At 39.6% G+C, this 20,007-nt stretch overlaps 1 protein-coding gene across 1 annotated transcript; it reads left to right on the top strand.

Annotated features, from left to right (window-relative positions):
* The first annotated feature begins 13,476 nt into the window (after positions 1-13,476).
* LOC115294309 (mitochondrial ornithine transporter 1-like) lies at positions 13,477-14,934 on the top strand. Its single transcript, XM_029942113.1, has one exon. The coding sequence runs from the start codon at positions 13,526-13,528 to the stop codon at positions 14,429-14,431; it is 906 nt and encodes a 301-aa protein (XP_029797973.1). The 5' UTR covers positions 13,477-13,525; the 3' UTR covers positions 14,432-14,934.
* Positions 14,935-20,007: the final 5,073 nt, after the last annotated feature.

Genomic DNA, 20,007 nt, shown 5'->3' with positions numbered 1-20,007 from the left:
GATCCTCGTTTGAGGTGGTTTCTTGGTGGGGTTTAATGACTGACTCATTTGATCCTGTTTTATAGGGAAGAGAGGCAGTTGTGTGTTGGGTTTTAAGAAATCATAGCAGGGTCAAAGAAATTAGGAAATGGCATCTTTGCCTTATGTTAAGTTTCCAACCCACCTGTTTCATTTGGAGGTTATGAAATAAGGTACAGAAAAATTTTAAACTATCCTAACTTTTGTTAGGATAAAACTTACTATAGCTTTATCTGTAAAACTAAAATTTTTATCATTTTTTTTAAGCACTACACTTGGTTAAAATAGTAGGAAAAAAGCAAAGGCTATCCTATCAAGTACTGTTCACTGAATCAACACATGGGTTTGAATTGATTGCATTTCTAAATATTTTCAACTTTAATCCTGCAGTCATTTAATAGTATTCTCAGAACTGAAGTGATGTGTCCATGTTAATCAAAATTGTTCATAAAAGAAGTCATCACTATAGTATAATATTTCAAAATTTCTTAAACATAATTTTATATTCTTAAATTTTACATGTTCTTAATAATCTAATGCCTTAAATTTGAGCTAATTCTGAAAACTGACAATTTACAAAATGCACAGTTAAGTGCAGTTGACTTCTGACAGGTTGGGATTAAAATTCGTTTGAAAATTGGCTGCATGAAGCAAACACTTAAGGCCCATTTTAATTTTGTATTTGACAGGAAACATCCGTGGTGAAATGTTAAAATTGCGCAAACTTCTCACGTTTAAAATCCTACATGCTGATGGTGGAAATCTCACAATACTAATTTTATCTTTCACATTATCTGATCATTTTCTACCAAACTGTCATAATTTTTAAGATTTTAGTACAGAAGAGAGAGACTGGAAGTTTCTCCCAAATATCAGACTTTGGATTATTTCTTGATGTTTGCAAATAAGAAGCAAGTTTTCTTAATATACTAGGATGGTAGGTAGATAATAAGTTCGGTTTTAGTGTATTTGGTATTTTACTACACTTCTAACATTGACACACCTGAAAAGCTTCCACCATATTTGCCTTTACCGTGAGTCATTCATAAAAATAATTTATTCTTATAAAGATCTCGACACCAGTGATGGCTGAATTCCATCTATAAGAAGGAGAGATGCTGCATACAATAACAAAATGGTCTACTGATTGTTTGACTCCCATTGCAGTTACTAGCACTATGCCGATTCTTAAATCCATATTTTTGATCTCTTAAGAGCTTCAGATTTAGTATATTCATCTGTGTACTATAAACACTTGTCAGTATTTCTCAGGCAGCTCAACTCCAAATGTCCCAAAATGGAACTCATTTCCTTGAAAACTTGCTCTTCCTTGTTTTATGATTAAGTGAAACTAAACGGCACTATCACCCATCCCAGTTACTGAAGCTAGAAGCTTAAGCCATAACCTATGACTACTCCTCACCCTCTGACTACTGAGTCTACTTATAAAAAAGCTCTTCAATCACTACTTCATCTCTACTGCCACTGTCCTAGTTCAAGTCATTACCTTTTGCCAAGCAAATGGCAATAGCTTCCTAACTGGTTGTGTGTTTATAAACTTTTTTTTCTTAACCATCCAATTTAGTTTTTTTACTTCACCAAATTGATAATCAGCTATATTTGATCATGTCATTCCCATTCTTAAAACCCTTCAATTGTATACCACTGCTTTCAGAACTAAGTTTATATTTTTAAAAAGACACAAAATTGTAATTGCTCCGGCTACATTTTCAGTTTCATGTCACCACATCCCCTCATGTATGTTTAGCCCCTATCTAGAATACTCTTTATTTGGCCAAATCCTACACATCTCCATTCTCAACCTTAACTTTTGGTTAACCTCAGCCTTAACACCACCAACTCAAACAAGGCCTTCTTTATCTCCGTCTAGAGTAGCTCCACCATGGTTTCGCCTCTACTGTTTACCTTTTATTCAACAAATAACTTACTGTGCTATACCATTCCAAATACTGGGTATGAAGTACTCAACTAAACAGTTAGTGACTATTATCATCTCATGCACTACGATAGTCTGCTGGGATACTCAGTTATGCATTTATCATACTAAAGTGTAAACTACCTTGTGGCTCATCCCCCCACTAGGCTGTAATTTCATTGAGAGTAGGCACTTGGGCTTATTAGTCACTGTAAACTAGTATAGTAAAGAGATTAAAATCTCAAGATCAAGAGATACAGTCCCTGGGTTTGGGTGCTAGCTCAGTGACCTATTAGTTGTGTGCTCTTGGGCAAATAATTTAATCTATTTTCCTCAGTGTTCTCATCATTACTTATTTTTGAGAGACAGAACGTGAACAGGGGAGGGGAAGAGAGAGAAAGAGACACAGACTCCAAAGCAGGCTCCAGGCTCTGAGCTAGCGGTCAGCACAGAGCCTGATGCAGGGCTCAAACCTACTAATCATGAGATTATGACCTGAGCCAAAGTCGGTCGCTCAACCCACTGAGCCACCCAGATACCCCGAAGGTGATAATATTATGTACCTCATAGGGCTGTTGAGTTTTGGGCTGTTAGCTATTGAGTTGATACATATAAACGACTAAAATCAGTGCCTGGAATATAGTAAATTAACAATAAAAGCAAACTATTGTCTATTTACTAATGTCTGGACATAATAGGGATTAAATAATTTTGAATTCAAAAATGATAAAAGTGATAGAAAAGTATAAAGAAACAGCCACTTTAAGTGGCTGATTTCAAATTAAAGAATCTAATTACAGAGGCACCTGATTGGCTCAGTTAAGTATCCAACTCTTGATTTTGGCTCATGTCATGATCTCACAGCTTGTGAGATGTAGTCCCATGCTGGGCTCTGTTCTGACAGTCCAGAGCCTGCTTGGGATTCTCTCTCTCTCTCTCTCTCTCTCTCTCTCTCTCTCTCTCTCTCTCTCTCTCTCTCTCTCCCTCCTTCCATCCCTCCCCCACTCATGCTCTCTCTCCCTCTCAAAATAAATAAATAAACATTAACCTCTCCCCCAAAAAACAAACAAAAGGAATCCAATTACAACAGAAACAAAGTTTGCTTCAAATAATCTACAGCATAAACAAATGGACTCTGCTAACTACTATAGCTTTTTTTACTTGATTTATTTATAGCCTGGCTTTCTATTAATATTGAGAACTCTATAATGAAGAGTACCCTCTTATAAAAAGAGAAAAGCTTAACTGAAGAAGATTGGGATCTATTTCTTTTAAAGTAAGTCCTGATTTACCAAAAGGACTCACTATTCTCACAGCTCCCTTGGCTAATGAGTACAGTTTTCAAAATTAAACAATATAGAGATTTTTTTTTTTTAATAAAAAATAAAATCGCTTTCAACCAACTTTCTAGAGTAAACTGTTAACATTTTGAGCTGTGTCATTCCAGGTCTTTATTTGGTATACAATTAAATGTATATGTAATTTTGTAAAGAAAAAAGTATGGTTTTGTTATAGATACTACTATAAAGTTTATGACTTAAAAATATATAAATATCCTTCCTTATCTGTACATGTAGGTTTACTGCTTCAGTTCATGATAAAGATTTAAAAAAAACATTTTATCCACTCCTCTATTGCTGGCCACTTAAGTTGTTTCATAAACATTTTTTATTATACCAAATTCTGCAATAAACATTCATGTCGCTATGGTGTCCAATTTTCATTATATCTACACACTAGGTAAAAGGGATCTATATTCAGTTTTAAGTTACATAAAGCCTGACATTTTCAATGTGGAGATGCAATTTTTATTTGAGATGAAAATTTGGACAAATTGTGACAATTCATGTCTCTGAATGACTGTGTCTTCGGCTCTGGTTTTTATCTTTTATCACTAAGTAAGAATTCTATGTGAAAATATACACTAGGAAGACTGCTCACTACACAGCAGCCATACTGGACTTTCTTTTCTTTACTTCAAATGCCAGCCTCTTTCTCACCACAGAGCTATATTTAGCATGTACAGTTCCCTTTTCCTGAAACTGTCTCCAGATAGTCTCATGTTTGTCTTTTTGTCATTCAGGCCTCAGCTCACACCCCACTTGCTCTGGTAATCAATCCTATCTGGCCATTCAGTCTCATTGCTAGGGAGTGTGTGGTTTGGGTATTCATCTTGTCAAGGTAGTGGTCTTCAATGAAAAGCTAGAAATTCTTTGCCATTGTTTTCTGGTATGTATGCTTGGGAGGACATGCTTACAATTAAAACAGAAGCATCATCATTCTGGTTAGTAAGGAAAAAACGATTTCACTTGCTTAAGACTGCCTATTATCTTGGTCAGTGATATAATATATGCTGGCATCTGTTCTCTACAAGTCTCACTGTTAAGTTAAATATGTCTTGGAACTTGATCTCTGTCTTTACTATTTATGCAACTATGTCTGACAATCCAGTGAAGGTATAAATCATTTCCCTATTAATGCCCTTGTGCTCCATGGCCTTGATCATTAATTTGGCCTCTCCAAAACATGTATGAACTTAATGCAAAAGCAGTTGATGATTTCTTGCAGTTTCCTGTATATCCTGTGTTTGTAAAAACTTAGCATGTTTTTAAAATATAAACAGGGGCGCCTGAGTGGCTCAGTCAGTTAAGTGTCCGACGTCGGCTCAGGTCATGATCTCATGGTTTGTGGGTTCGAGCCCCGTGTCGGGCTCTGTGCTGACAGCTAGCTCAGAGCCTAGAGCCTATGTCGGATTCTGTGTCTCCCTCTCTCTTTGACCCTCCCCTGCTTGTGCTGTCTCTCTCTATGTCTCAAAAATAAAATAAAAAACACAAAATTTTTAAAAACAATGAACCAGACGTAATTAATTGACACTCAGTGATCATTAAGATATTAAAAGCATTTCTAGATAACTTGATAGGGCTTCCACAATAAATATTGTAATATGCTGTTTATTTTTTTCTCCTTGACTTTCCTGAGGGTAATAACAAAATATAATACAAAAATCCCTCAGGATGCCTGGCTGGCTCACTCAGTAAAGCATGTGACCCTTGATCTTTGTGAGTGGTGAGTTTCAGCCCCAGTTGGGGAAAGAGTTTACTTAAAAAAAAAAAAAGTAGAATAAATTTTTAAAAATCCCTCAACAATGACATGAAGAATTTAAAATTCTTTTTTTAGTGAACGGCACAGTGTTCTCACATACCTCTTTTCTTTGTCAAAAAGTTTGCCAACGGGCCCCACAGTGGCTGAGCCAGTTAAGCTTCCAACCATTGATTTTTGCGGGGGACCAGCCCATGCACCACTGTCTAAGGGTCTCTGAGTAGGGGGTTGGTGTCGGCGCAGTATCTATAAGAAAGAACACAAAGTGAATGGTGGCAGTACTGCACTTTACTGTGATGCTTAGGATCTTTATATATACCATAGGTGATTACATTTTGTCTTTAATGATTACATTGTTTGTAACTCTGAGGTTTTAGGTAAGAATCACATTCCAGAAAAGATCATTGTTTCCATGGTAAAGAGAACAATAACATAATTTACTACAGAGTTTCAAAAACAGGAATGAAATACATTGAGGGTCTTGTTCTACGCATATAGTATAATATTAACCAAAGCTTAAGAGAAGGCTATTTTTCTTTAAAGGTGAACATGATGACTTATGGGTAAAGTGCCCCTGACCAGGAAGGGAGTTTCAATCTGAAAATTTACCCACTCACTGAACCTATAATTAAAGGTCATAGAAAACGAACTCCAGTCTCTAATCCATCTTGATCAAGAGGTCATGTGCACATTCTCTAAAACAAAGGAAAGTAGGACCCAACAAGCCATATGACACTGTATGCTCAGTCTCCCAGGAGAGTGACTCAATCCCGATCCTCAACTGAGGGATCCTACTGCACCAGGGGCACACCCTCCAGCTATGCAAGGGATATGTGCGTTCCTCCTGGTAGTTCACAGCAGGATCTCAACAGGCCTTTTGGCTGAATGGGCCCCTACATTTTCCCCTTTTTTATTTAAGAACTCAGAAGCCTTAACTTCAGTGGGCAGGCAAGAGATACTGGACTTAAGGCATCTATAAATACAAGGCAAAAGAAATAATATCATCAAAAATATTGCCAATGAGATGCCAGCATTAACCATCATGGAAAAGAAACTGCAGTGCCCTACTAGATTTTTTATTCCATTATAAATGTCAGAAGCAAAATTATCAGCATTGAAATCCCCTCTGGCCTCATTTATGTCTGAAATTTGTTTATGTAAGGCACTTATATCAAAACTCAAGTCCAAATGGTTCCAAATTCCCAAAATATGCTGTTGCACCTTGTCCCAAAAATGTTGGGACTCATTTACTTGTAAAGGAGTAACACAAATCCACTTGTAATCAGAGTGACATCTGAGAGACAGTTGAATTTTTAAAGTCAATAATTCTTGTCCGATAGACATAACTGCCTCTTCAAGAGCATTAACCTTATCATTAAGCTTTTGGTCAATAATTTCTTGAGTAGTTAGAGCTAATGTTATATTTTTAGACATATTATTAACAAAAGAGGCTGTATGTACTTCTCTAACCAAAGCAACAGTAGACTCTGTAACATCAGGAATAATCGAGATCAGTGCAGTTATACCCAATATTAAAGCAGCGATAAATCTTTTTGGATGAGACAGTTCATTATTTAAAAGTTGTAAAGCTTTCATACCATGATTATCATACCAGGGAGAGGAAACATTTACAGGAATCATAATATAAGGTGGTTGTTTTACAATCATCATCATTCTAATATTCATCTCAGAGGTTACACAATTAGATAAAAGACACTTTTTACAATTTATAGTATAACTTTTACTATGAGGTTGTTTTTTGATTTGTAAAGAAGTTAAATCTTTAGCCATTAGTAGAGTGAAAGGAGAGGTCACACAAGCTTTAAAGTTGTAAGTCTGTGTAGTATTTTGACCATATGAGTAGGTAGCATTTCGAGTGGCCGCTAATAACCTCCAAATATGGCTATGAAACCTAATAGATTGATTTTGTTGTGACACCAGAATAGGAACTATAAATCCTTGGGTAGAAATACGATTAATCAAAATAGGGGAAGGTATAAGAGAATCTCTCCAACCAGATTTACCATAAAAATAATTTCTAAAATCAGCAGAGGGGTCAGGTACACTCCAATCTTGAATAACTTCAGAATTATCAGGAGCAGTTACTAGTGTTGGTCGGGTTGAATTAAACATGCATTCAATCCACATAGGTCATGCTCCTTGAACAGTATTCTCTGTTTTTTCTGGATTAGTACTAAATGGCTTACACTCTGAGTATCCTGGTGGGTGAGTATAGAATTTATTTATTGTAACCACATTTTCAAAAGGATAAGCTTTTACACCAGGTACTTTAGTTCCTGGAAGAACAGCAGTTAATGTTCGCATTTTTATTGTATGAGTATTTAAGGCCTTGTTACGAGAATATGTAGGAGTCATCAGAAATACTCTGTCTTGAATTATACCAGAAATCTGAGTAGGAACACAATTAGGAATAGAAATAGAGAACGGCCACATCATAGGGAAAGTAAAACACATGGGTAAAGAGGAAACACCTATATAAGTAATGTTCTTATTAAATGCATTAATAAAGGTTCCTGAATCAAGAATGTTGAGCCCTCCAAGAAGAAAGGTTGAATTAGTATAAACCCTAATAGGTTCTTCATCCCAAGTGACAGGGTGAAGGGCAGGAGGCTTAGGAAAGAAAGCCCAATAATTAGCAGCATGTGTTTGTGTTATATGACATGAAAGTAGTGCAAGCATAGCAACAAAAAGAAAAGCAGGCTCTTTAGGCTGATCTTGTTTGGCAAGAAGTTATTCAGCCTCCAGAGCAAGTCTTTTAATTTGTCCCCAGGCAGGGAGAGTACTATTCCTGGTGTTACGGGACACACGAATATTGTTAGCTGTTCTGCTGGCAGGAAGGGGTAGCCTTCTCATCCTCTGATCCTGGTTGTTGTGGTCCATTGATCCTGATGCCATCTGTTGGCAGACCCGATGGAGGCATGGAGACATGGCGAATTAGCCAATCTGGCACCCAAATAGGCGAATCACTATCCTGTGGGAAAACACAAGCAAAGCCTCGACCTGCAGTTAGTAAAACATCAGGGTCTTTCCAGGCTCCTGAAAGCACATCTTCCATTTTACTAGAGGCTTTGTAATTAATTTACTCTGCCAATGCTTAAGCATTGGGGTTTCCCCAGATTGTCTGGAGTCAAGTGATTTAACACAAACATACAGTGAGCCAGGATCTGATGAGGTGAAGCATACTTGAAATCTGAATTTTGAAGTCTTACTATTTGATTTTTTAACATTTGATTAGTTCTTTCAATAATAGCTTGGCCTTGGGGATTATAAGGAATTCCTGTTGAATGTTGAATGTGAAACTGTTCACAGAGATTTTTGAAACTCTTTGATGTATATGCTGGCCCATTATCAGTCTTAATTTTGAAAGGCATCCCTAATACAGAGAAACACTGAAATAAATGTTGTTGAACATCTTGAAAAGCCTCTCCAGTTCGAGCAGATGCAAAAAGTGCATGAGAACAAGTATCCACCGTGACATCCACGAAGGACAATTTTCCAAAGGAATTAACATGGGTAACATCCATTTGCCATAAAGCATTAGGTTTTAAGCCTCTAGGATTAATGCCCACATGTGAGACCCCTGAATTCATAGGTGGGCAGGAAGAACAGTTCTTAACTATTTGTCGAGTGATCTTCAACTGTAGCCTCAGAGCCTTCGAGCCTTGGTGATGAATCTTATGAGACTCTTGGGCTTCATGCACAGGATCCATAGTTAAACAAGCAACTTTAGTATAAAAGTCAGCTAAAGCATTTCTCTCAGAGAGGGGGCCAGGCAATTTAGAATGAGCTCTGATGTGTCCTATGTAAAAGGGCTCCTGGCATTGCTATACTTTAACCTGTAATTCTAAAAGTAAACCTGAAATTCCTGTTTTGTAGACAGGAACTGTTGCTGTTTCAATGGCTGGAAAAAGTTCAACCACATATTTAGAGTCTGAAAATAAATTAAACCTCTCTGGAGTTTCTTGAAACAGTCTAATAACAGCAACAAGTTCAGCTCTCTGGGCTGAAATTTCCCTGGTTTGAAAAGAAATAATTTTAGGTTCAGATGGGTTTTCACAAATTATTACTGAAGCCATGCCGTTAGAGGACCCATCAGTAAATGCTAAAAAGGCATCCTCTAGAGGCTTAGTTTTTGCTTTTGTGGGAAAAATAAAAGAATTTAATTGGCCAAATTGCAATATAGGGTCCTTAGGTGTATTAAAGCCAAGATTTCCCGTATACCTGATTATGGCAATCTGAAAATCAGTGAATCCCTCCATTAATTCCTCAATCTGAAATTTAGAATTAGGAAGGACAATTTCTGCTGGCTCTTGAGCGAATAATTCTCTGCTTCTTTTTCTCCCCTTAATAATTAATTGTACTACTAAGGATGGATAATCAGCCAAAACCTTCTTAGGAGCCATTCTAGTATTCCCTCTTGCCATAGGCAAGCAGTGGGAGAGTGTTCGGTTGGTAAAATTATTAAAGACCAGGGCTCATTATAATTAATTCTAGTAAGCATGCTCCTCGTAGAGCCTCATTAACTTTAGACCAGGATTCCAAGGCTAAAGGAGTTAACTCTCATTTGGAATTTGGATGGGAGTTTCCATGCAAAATTTCAAACAGGGGTATAAGATCTTTAGTAGACAGCTTTAAAAGAGGCCGAATCCAATTAATATCTCCCAATAATTTTTGAAAATCATTCAAAGTACACAAATGCTCTGTCTTAACTGCAAAGGCTGTAAAGTCACAGTTTGATTTTCAATTAACCTTCCCAGATAGGAGTAGGGTGGATCAATCTGGATTTTTTCAGGGGCCACCTTCAAGCCATGAACAGATAAAGTTTGAACCAATTCATCCAAAACATCATGAAGATGAGCTTTGTCCTGATGTGCTAAGAGAATGTCATCCATATAATGAATTAAATAAATTTCAGGATATTTATTTCTGATCTCACTCAAAACCCTATCATCATATTTTTGACATAAAGTAGAGTTTTTCATCCCTTGGGGAAGAAGAACCTTCCACTGAAATCTCCGAAAAGGCCTTTTTAAATTTGGAGATGGCAGGCTGAAAGCAAAATGTTTGCAATCATCAGGATGTAAAGGTATAGTGAAAAAACAATCCTGGAGGTCTATTACTGTAATATTGTCTCCTTTTGGAATTGCTACAGGGGAAGGGAGGTCTGGCTGAAGAGCTCTCATTGTTTCCATTGTTACATTGATGGTCCTCAAATCTTGGAGTAACCTCCATTTTCCTGATTTTTTTTTTTTATTACAAAGATAGGAGTATTCCATGGACTAAGTGAGGGCTCTATATGTCCCAGTTGCAATTGTTCAGAAACTAAAGCTGTGGCTGCTTCTAATTTTTCTGCAGTTAGGGGCCACTATTCCACCCATACAGGATCTTGATGTTTCCACTGAATGGGGTCAGCAGCCAATTGCACAATGGTCCCCTCTACAAATTTTGAGGGTCCTTTTCTACAAATCCTAAATCCTGCCTGCCTGATTTCACTGTAGGCATGATTGGGTCTTTTATTCCTTGTTGAGTTTTCCCTAGCCCTTTATCAGGATTAAAATGCATTTTTAACATTTGTCCAGTTACAATTTCATCAGGGCTTAAAAGCAAGAGCCCCATTTGACCCAAAACGTCTCTACCCCATAGGGTAAAAGGAATGGAAGGTATCACATATGGGATAAACATTAGGAAAAAAAAGTTTGCCAAGATACCAAGAACCCCTAAAGTCAAAAAGAGTAAGAGATGAGACAACAGTGAATGAGAAATGTTAACCTGTTTTCAGAAGTCCAAGACCGAGGAAGGAATGATAAATTCAGAGATCAGAGAAAGTTACATGCTAAATGTGTACAAGGCAGTATACCAAAGAGAGAAAACAACTCATGCAGAACCTTCGAGAGGCTCAGTATTTGCAGGCACAAGTTTCCAAGGACAGGGGAAAGGCACGGGGCTGGACAAAGTGGATTTATTAAAGTATATTCAGAGCTGTTGGAGGTCAAGGATCCCTATCTCTCCCTAGAATGACTCTTCCTTCCCCATCCCACAGATGAAAAGTATCTTTTCTAGGTAAGTTGAACCAAAGAAGGCTCAAACTCTGAGAAAGCAGGCACAGATAAGGGGGTGTACAGCATCAAACACGAAAATTAGGTGAAAATATGTGTACTTTACTGCAGTAATGTCACCCCTCTTACCCTATCCTTGGTCTCATTAAATCCATATCCAAGGCATACATCTCCCATACGCACACATACAGAGTTAAGATTTGAAGACTGTTCTCTAAAGAAATCGTGTGGTCCAGAGAAAAGAAGTCAGATACTGACATTTGGGCATTCTCCAAAGAAAAGGCCGGGTATACCTGCTGACAAGCTAACCATGTGTCATTCACTTTTCAGTGCTTCAGTTTTAAAAATTAATTATTTAATTATTTATTTATTTAAGCGTAATTAATTAATTTTTAATTTACATCCAAGTTAGTTAACATATAGTGCAATAATGATTTCAGGAGTAGTTTCATTAATGCCCCTTTAACCCATTCCCCCCTCCCAAAACCCCTCCATAACTCTCTGTTTTCTATATTTGAGTCCCTTATGTTTTGTCCTCCTCCCTGTTTTTAATAATATTTTGCTTCCCTTCCCTTATGTTCATCTGTTTTGTATCTTAAATTTCTCATATAAGTGAAGTCATATATTTGTCATTCTCTGACTAATTTCGCTCTGATAATACCTTCTAGTTCCAATCACCTAGTTGCAAATGGACTTTTCTTTATTTCAATGCCTCACTTTTATTTTTAAAAATTATATATGTATGTATTTCTTTTTGAAAGAGAGAGAGCGAGCAGGCAGGAGAGGGGCAGAGAGATGGAGACAGAGGATCCAAAGCAGGCTCTTCACTCACAGCAGAGAGCCTGATGTGAGCTCAGACTCACAAACTGTGAGATCATGACCTTAGCCAAAGTCTGACGCTTAACAAACTGAGTCACTAGGCGTCCCAGTCCCTCACTTTATTAAGTGATACCCAAAGATAATCAGATAAGGAAAGGTTTCCAAAGGGAGAATAATTGCAGTGTACTTCCTACTCCTTCCATTTTATTTTTACCCCCAAAGTAAAACCAACTAGGCCTTAGGGTGAAAACCTTTAGAGAATTCATACTAACAATGGGATTACAAGCATCTATTTTTTAAATGTTTTATTTATTTTTGATACAGAGAGAGACAGAGCATAGAAGGGGAGGGGCAGAGAGAGAAGGAGACACAGAACTGGAAGCTGGCTCCAGGCTCTGAGCTAGCTGTCAGCACAGAGCCTGATGCCGGGCTCGAACCCACGAACGTGAGAACTGACCTGAGCCGAAGTCGGAGGCTCAACCGACTGAGCCACCCAGGCGCCCCTCGAGCACCTATTTGAGAGGAAAGGGTGTGTCCTAAAAAGCGGTATCCTCAAGCTAATGTCTCAAACCGCACCTTGCCTTGGAAGCCAGGTCTATTGGCATTTGTATCCCGAACTTCCGCTGCAGCAACGAAACTTAAGCCCTTGTAGAGCGCTGGAGCTACACAGATCTTTTCTATCAACTTTCTTAGCAATCAATATATAAATACTTGTTTTCCAAGCCAATTGTAAAAACGCCGTATCCTACCTCCGAAAATGATGAGAACTCTGGGCCACCAGTTCCCAGGACTTCAGCCCCAGATCCTCCGCGATGTAGCCAGGAAAATAGCTGTTCTCCAGCTCCGCAGGCGCTGCGGAACGTATTGGCTCGCCTTGGCTTCCTCTCCCACCGTCACCTAGGCGTCCCCAGTCGAAGGAAGACCAGGACCCAGAGAAGCGCGGCGGGGGGCTCACACCGCTGTAGAGCTGCCATTCCAGTTTTCTGATCAAAAGCATCCCCCGATTGTCATGTAAAAAAAACCCCAAGTAATTTATCTTCTCTATTAGAAACCTCTGTGTCTTTAGATTTGACCCTTTGACTTCAGGCTCGACCAACAAGGAGCATAAACCCTTTTGTTTTGCCTATTAAGAAATATGGGTAGTAGGTGGGAGCCTATCCGAAAGGGAAAGCATTAACATCGGCGCCTATTGTCTCTGGCCTTAACTGCAATAATTTATAATATAGCTTTCAGTCTGTGTGTTACAATTCATTAAAAGTGTGTACCTAACTCGCGGCCCCGGCCCGGGGGCGGGGGGCGGGGAGGCCGGGCGGGCTGCTGTGTGCGGAAGGGGACGCGCGGGGGTGGGGAGGTCGGGGGGGACACGCGGGACGCAGGGCGCGCTGGAAGGCCTCGCGCCAGCACACAGGCCAGGGGTTATTTCTGTGCGCGGGAGCGGGTCCCGAGGCCTCGCCTGGGGTTAAGCGGCTTCTCCCGCGGAGGAGGGAGGGTGGAGAATGAGCGTCTGGGTGTGGGGCGCCTGCCCAGAGCTTCAGAGAGTTTCTTCCCACAGAGACCAGCAGAAGAGTGAGCGAACATGAAGTCCAATCCTGCCATCCAAGCCGCCATCGACCTCATAGCCGGAGCCACAGGGGGCACAGCATGTGTCCTGACTGGGCAGCCTTTCGACACAGTGAAAGTGAAGATGCAGACGTTCCCGGGCCTATACAAGAGCCTCACCGACTGCTGTCTGAAGACGTACTCCCAAGTGGGTTTCCGGGGCTTCTACAGGGGGACTGGCCCGGCGCTGATTGCCTACGTCTCCGAGAACTCTGTCCTCTTCATGTGCTTTGGCTTCTGCCAACAGCTTGTGAGGAAAGTGGTTGGACTGGATAAGCAGGAGAACCTGAGTGAACTGCAGACCGCAACTGCTGGGTCCTTCGCTTCCGCGTTTGCTGCCCTGACCCTGTGCCCCACTGAGCTTGTGAAGTGCCGGCTACAGACCATGTACGAAATGGAAATGTCAGGGAAAATAACAAAAAGCCAGAACACAGTCTGGTCCGTCGTGAAGAGTATCCTTCGAAAAGATGGCTTCTTGGGCTTCTACCACGGACTTTCGAGCACTCTACTTCAAGAGGTACCAGGCTATTTCTTCTTCTTCGGTGGCTATGAACTGAGTCGATCTTTTTTTGCCTCAGGGAGATCAAAAGAAGAACTAGGCCCTGTTCCTTTGATGTTAAGTGGTGGAGTTGCTGGAATTTGCCTTTGGCTTGTCATATACCCAGTGGATTGTATTAAATCCAGAATTCAGGTTCTTTCCATGTCTGGAAAGCAGGCTGGATTTATAGGAACTCTTGTTAGTATTGTGAAAAACGAAGGAATAGCAGCCTTGTATTCTGGAATGAAAGCTACTATGATTCGAGCATTCCCTGCCAATGGGTCACTATTTTTGGCTTATGAATATAGCAGGAGGATGATGATGAGTCAGGTTGAAGCATACTGAAGTGTCTTGGTGAACTGGGTGTAAGTAAATGCCTTAGAGGACTATAGTTTATCTCAGGTTTCATGGAGTACTGGACCAATGTGGAATTATTTTTTACTTCATGGGAATTTTGTTTTTGTCATCTCTCCTTCTATCCTAAACTTTATGGAAGATCTATTTTACATCGTATAATTTCTACCCATAATTGTATTCAAATAGAAGATGGCTGCTCTTGTGTTTGGTGGGATATACAGAGTGAGCTCGTGGCCTATGAACCTGACCTGAATGCTAAATCTAGTTACATCACCACTTTTGCATAAACCTGTACATGTGCATGCAGGTTAGATGGTTATCTGTTGTGAGTAAAACAGTTTGGTCCTGTGTTTAATCTCTTATCACCAGAAAGAGGTAATGTTTCATGAAGATGATAATAAATAATGGGTAAACCCGTTCAAGATGTAGGATCTCTTTAAAACTCTGCTTAACATGTTCTCTATACTAGGCAATTAAATTTTTAAAAAAGTTTTTGTGTGGTGCTTGAAGCCCCAAATACCCACCTAGGTTTTTAAGAAGACAATACACCTGCATACTGACGTGGCTTCCACATTCTTTAAAATTTCAGAGTAAACATCCTGCAATTTCCCAAGATGCTCTATTCTTAAAATAGTGGCATTCACTTTCAAAGCGGGATCATATTCTGCACTCCTAGGTGTAGCCTACAGCATGAGGACTTTGGGAAGTAGTGCAGCCTTCATCTGTACCAACTGTCCCTTTTCTTCCCTCCCAAAGAGCCTCCCCTCTGCTGGACTTTAGATTGAGGGAGGGATTAATGGGATGGTACTACTGATGCACTTTTGATCATTCATTGTCCCCTCTGCCTCCAGCAGTCAGAAACCCTTTAGGGAACATAGTGCATCAAAGCCAAGGGAACCTTTGCTCATTGTTTGGTGATTAAGTGAATGCAGTTCTCTCCTCTCAGAAAGAACCAGACAGAACTTAATACTTGCATTCTACAGCAGATAATGCTAGGGCTGACCCATCTGAAAATTTACCTCAGGTTCTATAACTGTTTGTCATCCTTTTACAATGTTGGAACCTCCTAAATTTGATATTGGCCATCAGGAAAATTTATTGATGACTGTATATGGGTATAACTTTATAAAGCAATGAAACATGAGAAAAGCAATTTTATTAAACTATATAATATGTATGTGTAAAGCACTGATAAAAGAAAAACACAGAAAACAAAAACAAAAAAGCCATACTTCATCTGATCCACACAGATTTGTAGATGAGCACCTGTTCTTTGGCAGTATGGTATAGGGGGTCATTCTTGTTACAACTAAAGTAAGCCTCATTATTCCTTGCTGCTCCAAGACCAGCAGAATTTCTCTCAATAAAAAGTGTTCTTAAGCAGCCTAGAAAGCTGAAAGGAAGCCAGCTACCAGTCTTAGGAAATAGTCCACACCGTGTGTGTCTATCACCATTGGAAATCTTGTGTGGAACCTCCAGTTCCCTTTAGCTTTCTGCTATCTATGAAGCTTCTGTAGTAACTCTAGCCGTATTTCCAGAAACAAGAGGGTCATGAGAGACATGAGAAACAAGAGAAATGAGATATTGATAAATGGTGATTGTGAAAGACATCTGGGGAGAGGAAGCTCAGTGTTGTGATTGGCTGTGATTGAGCAATGGCTGGTGTACCATTTGCTTTTTCTTTAAAGGAAAACCATTTTTCTACTTCTTGAAAAAATTTTAAATGTTTATTTTTGAGAGGGAGAGGGGCAGAGAGAGAGAGAGAGAGAGAGAGAGATAAAAATCTGAACCAGGATCCAGGCTCTGAGCTGTCAGCATAGAGCCCAACAAGGGGCTTGAACTCATGGACCACGAAATGATGATCTGAGCTGAAGTCGGATGCTTAACCAACTGAGCCACTATGGAGCCCCAAACATTTTTCTACTTTACTTTTGAGTTACTTATATATTTATGTTCTGTTTTTCATATTTAAATGGTCAGTAGCCACCTAGTAGGACTTCATCCAAATAGATTTGGATTAAAGCAGAAGAGAGAACAGAACTGGCTTCTAGCAGGAAGGGAACCTCTTCAGAGTCCACAGACCCCCTGCCCAGCACCTGTGAGCTTATCTCACTCCTGTTGTCAGCACACCTTTTTACGTGTTGTCCATCTTCAATAGAAATAGTTTGAGGAGCACGTGGGTGGCTCAGTTGGTTAAGCACCTACTCTTGATCTCAGCTCGGGTCATAATCTCACAGTTGGTGAGTTTGAGCTCATCAGGCTCTGTCCTGACAGTGCAGAGCCTGTTTGGGATTCTCTATCTCCCACTCTCTCTGCTCCCCCAACAAATAAACTTATTTAAAAAAAAAGAAATCATTTGAGGCAAGTAAGAGAGGTGAAACTCTAAGTCAGAAGAATTGTTTTCACTCAATTTGCTTAATTTATGATTTGATATTTGGGTACAATTTGTATAATTTCAGATTTGTACTCCAGAGAAAGGCAACCTGAACTAATGTTTAAAGAAATTGGAGTTTTATATTATTAAATGATTTACCTAAATAAAATATTTAATTGACACCATTTATAATGTACCATATTTAGCTCTGGGCATTCAGACATTAATGTATTTGGTTTCTATCCTCAAGCATCTGATGGTTTAGATATTTGTTTTACAATTAGAGGAATGATATTCTAGAGAAAATTTTAAATGAAAAGTAGAATCCAGGGATTCCTGGGTGCCTCAGTCAGGTAAGGGTCTGACTTCTGATCAGGTCATGATCTCTCAATTCTTGAGTTCGAGCCCTGTATCAGGCTCTCTGCTGTCAGCACAGACCCCACTTCAGATCTTCTGTCTCCCTCTCTATCTGCCCTTCCCTCACTCATACTCTCTTTCTCTCTCAAAAAAAAACAAACATTAAAAAAAGTAGAATCCAAATTGTACGTGTGTGTAAAATGAGAGATAGAATCTCTGAATTTGTTTCTTTTTCTTAATTGTGTTTTGTTTTGTATTGTGGGGTTTTTTGGATTCCTCAAACTGGTGCATAGTACTTTTTCCATAGTTATATTGAGATATAACTGACAGATAACATTGTGTAAGTTAAAGTATACAATGTGATGATTTGACATATGATTACCACAATTAGGTTAGTTGACACATCCATCACCCCACAGAGTTACCATTTATTTTTATAGGGTGAGATGGTTATCTCTAAGATTTAAAATGTCAAATTTGTTGTCCTGATGTCTAGCCTTATTTTAAACGTCACTTTCACATAACATAATTTAATCCTCAACTTTGAAAAATCTTTTCTGATATTTGTTATATCTTCTGGTGTACTGTCAGGGCCAGATGGTCTGCATCTTGCAATGCTACAGTGATATTGTAGCTAGAAATTCATTCTCTTTCTAGATTTCATGGAATACCAAGCTGTAGCAATTGTTAAGTATAGATGATACCTCAAAGGGACCACATCTCACAATGGAGCATCAAACCTGATATTTTGTTTGAACAAGAAAAAAACGTTTTAGTGTTTTTTAAAATTTATTTTTGAGAGAGAGAGAGAGAGAGAGAGAGAGAGTGTGAACAGGGGAGGTTCAAAGAGAGAGGGAGACACAGTATCCGAAGACAGGTCTGTGGGAAGCAGCAGTGAGGAGCCAGGAAGGAGAGTGTGATCCAGCAAAGCTCTCGTACCCTTACAACCCTTGCAGCTGATCCAGTTCCTCAGAGGTTAATTCCCTTGAGTTGAAATGTTATTGTGCAAGTGTCCTTCACGCTTTGGCACTCTTATAATAACAATAAGAAGAGGGTGTGAAGTTCCCAGGGATATGGTACAACAATAACCGTGAAAACAGAAGTCTTGTCTAGAAAAAAACCTTCTCATAGCTGTGGCTGTTTGTATAAAACTACTTGCCTGTGAGAAATAAAGTGGCAATATGGGCATCACTCATGTGGTTCCTCCCGTCCCCATCCTTTGACTCTCCCTTCTTTTCCTCATTCCCTTACCCTCGCCTTCTTGCTTCTGGGCGCCTGTGCGCGCACTACACAGGTTCTAGGCTCTGAGCTAGCTGTCAGTACACAGCCTGACGCAGGGCTTGAACCCACAAACCATTAATTAGATCATGACCTGAGTCGAAGTCAGCTGCTTAACTGACTGAGCCACCCAGGTGCCCCAAGAAAAAAATTTTTGAATAATTTTCTTGTTCAAGTAAGAAAATATCTCCAAATTGCTGAATTTGAATGAAAAGTAGATTCTTTTTTCTGGCCTAGAGTTCTAAAAAAAGGCGATAATATTTCTAGGAAGTAATTGTGTACATAAAATAGTCACAGGAGACTTTTTTGCTCAAATTCAGAAAGTACCCCTCTGTCTGGAGCCTGAATTTCCAACTTAGCACCATTCAAAGCCTGTAACTCTCTAGTCTCTGATCTGTCCAGATTCACGTGGAATGGCCCAGATGTCTTTGCTAAGAACCTTTTTAGAAAGTTAACTATTTCAGTGTTGGAATTATTATCCAAGTCTGTGGCCTGCCTCGTGTGCTGCACCATTCACAGTGTTCTTAGATCTCCCCTCACGCCAATGGTTACTCTGTGTCTATGATGTTTAAAAGGTAGATTAGTATCTTCCTGTGTCCTGACCTTCTTCAGGTTGATGGTGGTCAAGTGATGATTGGTTCATCGAACCACACTTAACAGCTTTTTTGAAACCAGTTCAGAACATTTGGTATTACTGACTTCTTGTCTGCACTTTGAGGTGAAAAACTTAGCAATTGAGTAAATAGTTTTATAGAAATTGATGTCTCAACAATCCTGCACACTCAGGGGTTGGGAGAACGGCCCCAGAAAGGGTATTATTTCTGCGAAAGTCAGATGGTTGTCTTTATTTCTTTACTTTGAGAGACAGCACAAGTGGGGGAGGAGCTGAGGGAGAATCGCAAGCAGACTCTGCACTGCCAACACGTAGCCTGATGTGGGGCTCGAATCCACGAACTGTGAGATCATGACCTGAGCCAAAATCAAGAGTTGGGTGCTCGACCAACTGAGCCATCCAGGCACCCCAGCCTTAAGTAGTTTCATTAGGTTCTCCTCAGCCACCTGGACTCTTGACAGACTCTAACCAGGGAAACCTTCCATATACCTTCTTTGCTGTTGAAAGAAAAATGACTCTTTGGTGCATTCAGAGGAAAGGCTTCTTTCTGGCTTTGAAGAAATGGCCTACACTTCTCTAAGCAGCACTCTGGGTCCCCAATCTAGGTTCTTGGAGATGCTGCCCATAAAAGCCTTCCTTGTCTCCTTGGCACCAGACACAAGAATATTCTCAGACCCAGGTGTCCAGTGGGTTATGAAGAAGCTGTATAGCAGAGTTAGTCTTCAGCTCTGAGTGTGGAGACTACCATGGTTCCATTCCTGTCTTCTGTAATATAGGAGGGCCCCTGGGTTTCTGGGCTTTGTCTCCTTGAGAGAAGACTTGGTTGAGGCTAAACATTTTAGCAAGAATACTTCATTGTTAATCCCATGTGCTTTATGTTCTTCTGTAGCATATGCTGTATTTTTTTTAATCTTGTTAGAACTCAGGTTCATGGAATTGGAT

Source organism: Suricata suricatta, chromosome 6 (genome assembly GCF_006229205.1).
Source record: "Suricata suricatta isolate VVHF042 chromosome 6, meerkat_22Aug2017_6uvM2_HiC, whole genome shotgun sequence".
In the NCBI taxonomy this organism is placed as follows: domain Eukaryota; kingdom Metazoa; phylum Chordata; class Mammalia; order Carnivora; family Herpestidae; genus Suricata; species Suricata suricatta.
This window is presented reverse-complemented; position numbering and strand designations above follow the sequence as displayed.

Excerpts from the sequence above, each read along its gene's own strand:
- LOC115294309 (XM_029942113.1), top strand. The coding sequence starts at position 13,526 with ATGAAGTCCAATCCTGCCATCCAAGCCGCCATCGACCTCATAGCCGGA.